At 40.4% G+C, this 6,325-nt stretch overlaps 1 protein-coding gene across 2 annotated transcripts; it reads left to right on the top strand.

The window, feature by feature from the left end:
- Positions 1 to 195: 195 nt before the first annotated feature.
- Positions 196 to 6,010, top strand: allc (allantoicase). Of its 2 annotated transcripts, none has more exons than XM_041975555.1 (11): positions 196 to 376; positions 1,481 to 1,531; positions 1,953 to 2,040; positions 2,852 to 2,971; positions 3,070 to 3,149; positions 3,272 to 3,404; positions 3,479 to 3,634; positions 3,948 to 4,021; positions 5,330 to 5,438; positions 5,517 to 5,635; positions 5,718 to 6,010. In XM_041975555.1, exons 1-11 carry the CDS (start codon positions 287 to 289, stop codon positions 5,895 to 5,897), a joined length of 1,200 nt encoding a protein of 399 aa, XP_041831489.1. In that variant the 5' UTR covers positions 196 to 286; the 3' UTR covers positions 5,898 to 6,010. The 2 variants fall into 2 exon arrangements, with proteins under 2 accessions (XP_041831489.1, XP_041831490.1); XM_041975556.1 differs by having other exon boundaries at positions 353 to 376; positions 1,990 to 2,040.
- Positions 6,011 to 6,325: the final 315 nt, after the last annotated feature.

Genomic DNA, 6,325 nt, shown 5'->3' with positions numbered 1-6,325 from the left:
TCCACACATTTCTAATTAAATTCATTATAGTCACCATTAAACCTTTAATTTTATGTATGTGTATTGTATAGTGTATTTTACTGCGCGGTGTGTATCTGCTGTGTGTGTGTTTGGAGTTTGTGTTCAGATGTAATGAGTGTGTGTTAACCTGTGTACATGGACTCAGTCTGAACAAACAGCTGCTGAACTTTGTCCTGCAGACTGCAATCAGTCCGAGAGTTTCAGCGTAACTTCAGGTGGACGAGCGGCTTCTTCCAACTTTCTCTTTACTCTTTAAGATTTCAGGATGGCTGAGAGGAGGATGACGGGAAGGACTGAAGCAGAGCCAGACTTCTTGCAGTTTAATGATCTGGCCTGTGAGACGGTCGGTGGGAAGGTGAGGCAACGCTGCAGACTGAAAGAATAATTATTCATTAACTAAATGTGATTTAAGCAGATTTAATTTCAGCTGTGGATCTCTGCCATTAAATCCCGTATGATACCAGCAAATCCAAAAGTAGAGGGTAAGATGAGAGACTCATCTCAGTGAAAAAGAAAGTTTAAAGAACAATTCACTTAGTTCATTTCACTGTTATTTAATTCCATCCTGCTTTTCTTTCTTTCTGCTCTTCTTTCTTTGTTGCTGAGTCTCTGAAATGTGGAAAAACACAGGCGGGACTAACCCTGCTGTCAGGGTGGCACCGGCCCTCCCTGAACCCTGCTTGTCACATATTGGGTCCATAAGGACTTTAATTGTTTGATTGTTAAACCTGTAATGTTTCAGTGTTATTTACTAGTTTTTGTGATGTTGGATTCTGACAAATTTCCAGCTTTCCATGGTAAAAATTCAAGAATAAACACCAACAAGAAGTTGATTAAAAATGTTAAAAATCTTCTGCTAATGATTTATAAGCTCATTTTATTCTAAAGCTAATGATGATAATCTGTTGTTTATAACAAAAACAAATAAAGGAGTCCTGATTTCCCATCACTAGAGTACAGTGACTTAATTTATCCAGTTGGTATAGTCTCTTTATACACCCAAAACGTTTAAGCACAGAAAAAGATTTAACCACAGCTTATATTTCAAAAAGCACCTTCAGTGGTTTTCTCATAGAACTGCTCATTATTTTAATTTTCCCCTGAATGTTTTAGGAACTGTTTCCTCATTTTACAGCTTAGGGTTGAAAAGCTCTGATGGGAGTAAAAGTTCATGCAAACATTAACACATGCGACCCGTGTGAACTCTAAATCACCACAGACACTGAGAGCAGAGAAAATGATGAAAAACCAACAAACAGTACGTTTTACTTGGCAGAGCTAAAATCTATTTATATTTGCTTTGAGTTTTTCGGCTCTGATTGCCATGCAGAACTTGTAAGAAATATAAAAATCAGAATTGGTAACCTGTGACATGAAAAGAAATGGTGATCAGTAAAACATTAAATTCTTAATATAAGCTGCTTTCTATATTATAATCTGTTTCCTGTTGTGCTTGCAGGTTATTTTTGCAACAGACGAGTGGTTTGCTCCTGCCAAAAACCTGCTGAAGGTACAAATTTTATTATACCAGCAACACAGGTGATGATCAAATTTCTGACTGTCAGCTCTGAATTAACGGCACCTCCCTGTACATATTTAAAACCATCTCACACATAAAGTTTAAGCGCATTCAAGGACCTTATCATGTCCAACGCTGCTCACGTTACACAGAAACCTACAAGCATTGACTGAGTGTAGAAAATCCAAAGTTTATTAAAACATGAGGTCAAACTTGCACCCGGTCAGATAGAACATCTGCACAGATGGGGAGAAAAACAAACAACAACAACAACTACAACAAAAAACAAGAACACAAGAACAGGCAGGAAATTGCAGGAACAACATGGGAATAAAAATGTGAAGTTCTCACAATGGACATGACAAGAAGTGTAAAGCTGAATTTTGTGACATTTTAACATGTGTTTGTACAGAGAGAGCCGCCACAGTTCATCGCTTCTGCCTTCACAGAGTTCGGAAAATGGATGGATGGATGGGAGACGAGGAGGAAGAGAATTCCTGGTCAGAGTCCAAGTTCATGCCAGTCTTACCAGTTGAACTAAAACACACGATAGTGAAATGTTGACAGATTTTAGCCTCCTGTAGGACTTTCGTGGTACAGACAGATACTGACTGAAACTTTTTTCAAATGAAACATCAGGTAAAAGAAACAAGAATTAAACACTGAAATTTGTCTACATTTTCTTTAAGAATGATGTGCAAGCTTAGGCCAGGAAGGAGTAGATCCAAACCATGTTGTTGGCCACATCAGACTCTTTAAAAAAAGTACAAAGATTGAAAACTTTCTATTATAACAACTAAATTATGCTTGTATGATAATTAAAATGCTGGCTTCATGTTATCTAATGGAAGTATATAAAGTATCGGTCCAAGCACAGAGCCCTGAGGAGCTCCATAACTGGTGAATATGCCTTAAATCAGCTTAAACCAACATATCTACCACTGATCTCCTTGTGACAGTTAATTATTGTTTTTTTTACCTCCTACAAGATTAACCAAAGATCATCTTTCTTAAAGATGCACTATGTAACTTTCTGCCCTCAACACTCTGCGTTCTAGACCCGTCTGATGGAGCAGTGACATCTGTTATGCAAATTTGTGGAGATGTTGCTGCCCAGCAGGATCTAGAGACTGAAAAACCAGCCAGCCAGCCAGCCAGAAAGAGAAAGAAAGAGAAAGAAAGAGAAAGAAAGTCAAGAACTGTCTTTTACGGGCTGGAGAGCTCTCACAGTACAGGTAGAATAGGGAAACTTCAGTATGAACAAAAAGCAGATTTGATTCTGATGTTTATTCGTCTAATATTTTGCTTAAGGTCATGACTGGTGCATCATCCAGCTGGGAGTTCCTGGGCTGATTTACGGCTTCGATGTCGACACGTCTTTCTTCACAGGAAACCACTCACCTTACATCTCTATTCAGGCCAGCTGTCTGGGTACCATCAGCTCTGTTTTATCATCATCAGTGTTTACTTCTGTATTAAACCAGCTTTAGGGTTGGTAGAGCTATAAAACTCGTCCTGTTTCCAACCAGATCCGATGCCCTCCTTGACCCTGGAAGGAGACCGGACCGGGATGTCCGCTTCTGAGAGTCAGATGGCTGCTGTCGCCAAGGTAACGGTGACTGCAGGATGTTGACTTAATTCTGGTTGCAGGGAACCTACAGTCAATAAGTTGGTCACCATGGTAACATGATGGGTGGTTGACAGAGCACTGATGTGAAGTTTGATTGACAGCTTGGTTCGGAGGCGTGGCCAGAGCTGGTGTGTGTGTCGCAGCTGCAGCCTGGATACTCAGACTGCTGCCACAACTACTTCAAGGTCCACTTTAATAGTAGGGTCACACACTTGCGCCTCAACATGTACCCAGGTAACCACACACACACACACACACACACACACACTGAAATGATAGCATGCAACACGTGGTTTGTGTGTCCTCAGATGGAGGCATGGCCAGACTGCGGGTGTATGGCATTGGCCAGAGGGACTGGTCCTCCATCTCCACCAATGAGAACGTTGACCTGCTGGCTCTGACCAATGGGGGAGTATGCCTCGGTTACAGCGACGCCCACTTTGGACATCCACGCAACATGATTGGTTCAAATCAGCTCAAACCATTTGTGTCATTTAAATTTGTTCATGTCAAGAATAATTCAGTTGTGAAGAAAATCCAGTTTCAGATCTGATGTTTTTACTTACCGTCTTCATTCCCGTGGATGTAGTTTTCCACACAGTGTGGTGTTCATGTTACTGAACTGTAACACCTGGTTAGGAGCAGGATATTTTCATGATAATGTCCTGATACATAAAACCTGAGTACTGAAAGATGGTGGATGTTCTTCTTACAGAGAGTTCTGCTGACTGATCTGACTCTGGGTGAACTGGTTTCTCTGGTGTGATGCGTTTGCAGGTCTTGGCCGAGCTGCCAACATGGCTGACGGATGGGAAACGGCCCGCAGACTGGACCGACCCAAAAAACTGAAGGTTTAAACACAAACTCACATTAAGTGTCATGTACTGTAGGTTGTTCTTGGAAGATGCTGAAGATCAGGAGGGACAGGATGATGAGGAGCAAACCAAACTTTTAAAACCAAACCATTTTTAAAAGGTGCTGTGAGGCCGACAGTCCACAAATAAGAAAACAAACATCTGATCAGAGGCAGATAAGATCTGAAGCTACGTAAACAACGATGAACTGGTTAAAACTGAAGAACTTTAAATACTTGCAATGCTGATCAGTTAACAACAACCAGGTCTGAGTAAATCACCAACACAGGTGAAACCTGAAGACAGGAAGCTACCTGCGGTGCAGCAGGAAATCAGTTTTACAAGAAAACATGAAGTAAAGGCTACAGAAATTTAATGTTTAACATTAACAGGTAGTAATGAGGGAAAAAACAAAATAATTTAGTTTAAATAGACAGTTATCAGTAGTTTCCTGAATGTCATTTTTCTAGACTTCCCTAAAAAAAACCGTAATTTATAATAAATGTCATCATATTTTATTCTAAATCTCAACTTTTTTCTTCCAAACTCTTCCATCTTTTGTAAATGTCCTCATTTAATTTGAAAAATCTTCTTTATTGACCAAATTCACTGCAAATAACCAAAAATGTTTAATTGGAAAAGTCACAAAAACACATTTTCGAATGTTCATTCCAAAATTTCAAAAATTGTTTCCTAAAAATTCTTTTATTTTCGCCTTAAAAAATAAGCTCCTCTTTTGATTTATTTTAAAAAGTTTAAACATATAATAAAGTTCCTGTATTTATAAATTAAACATGTCCTCAGTCTTTGGTTTTCTGTTTGCTATATTTTTATTTTTTTTTGGCAGAATCGTTTCAGTCTAGAATTTTCTAGAATCTAGAAACTTTGGCACCTTCAATTTCTCCTTCTGCTGCACAATCACCACTAGGTGGCACAATTTCTCTGTAGATCCCTTCAGTCTGTAACATGCACATGTTGTGGACAGGACAATGTCCAAAGTGTCTTTATTTCCAGTAGTTTGGTCCCCTCACGTCATTTTCTTCCATTACAAAATTGATCAAGAAAATCTCAATTTCAAAGATGTAATAAATTTCTTAAAACTGTTCTTATCGTCCAACAGTGTCCCCACACCACATTTAGGATAAATTCTCCTCGTTTTCTGCCTTCCCTTATTGTAAAATGTAAACTTCCAGAACTTTCCTGTTTCCATAAAACATTCTCACCGTCCACATGCATGGACAAACAGTTTTAATGGCCGACCTGGTCATTTCTGGGTTAAATATTTTTCTGCCGGTTGTCTTACAGGCGGACCGGCGTGGGATCCTGCAGGTTCCCGGTTGGGAGTGGGCGGTGTTTCGTCTTGGTCATTTAGGACTGATCAGCAGCATTGAGGTCGACACCAACCACTTCAAAGGTGGAGACACATCTTGTCTGCTCTTCTTCTTTTTCTCTAAATTCAAACTCACTTTCCGTCTGATGTTCATCCTTCCAGGTAACTTCCCAGACTCCTGCCGGATCGAAGCCTGCCTCCTGAGCCCTGAACAGGAGGCTCAGTGCTTCAGAACCAGGTGGAGTTCTGTGAAATGGGAGGTCCTTCTCCCCCCTCAGAAAGTAGGTTTCCATCATCTGTAACTTTATAATTTGAAGCTTCCTGACAAGCTTCCTCATCACCATTTTCCTCTCTCTGCTGCAGCTCCGTTCTCATCACAGGCATCACTACAGCCAGATGGACCTGACTCTGAGCCGTCCTATCAGTCACATCCGTCTCACCATCGCTCCAGACGGAGGAATCAGTCGCCTCCGGCTGTGGGGTCGACCCACACCGATCACTGAAGCTCCAGCCAATCAACAGACACCAGCATCTAAACTCTGACAAACCTCAGAGCTCATCTAGTATCAGTTAGCTAAAAATCACAGTGGACACAAAAATGTTAGACTTTCACTCTTTGAATGTCATTTAAAGATAAATAAACTTAGAAGAAAATACTCAGTGGCAGTCTTTTAATGGTTTGATGTTTCTTACTTAAAATACGAGACATTAGATGAGACAAAATTATTATATATTTCATTAAAATGATTCATACACACAGACACCTTCATCAGGTCCACCTTACTGGTACCAGGTTGGAACAAAGTTGTGGAAACCTTCCTCAGAGATTTTGCTCCTTATTGACATGATAGCTTCACACAGTTGCTACACATCCATGATGAGAATCTCCCGTTCCACCACATCCCAAAGCTGCTCTACCAGACTGAGATCTGGTGGCTGTGGAGGACGTTGGAGTCCAGTGAACTCATCGT

This window comes from Melanotaenia boesemani, chromosome 22 (genome assembly GCF_017639745.1).
Source record: "Melanotaenia boesemani isolate fMelBoe1 chromosome 22, fMelBoe1.pri, whole genome shotgun sequence".
NCBI classification, from domain to species: Eukaryota; Metazoa; Chordata; class Actinopteri; order Atheriniformes; family Melanotaeniidae; genus Melanotaenia; species Melanotaenia boesemani.
This window is presented reverse-complemented; position numbering and strand designations above follow the sequence as displayed.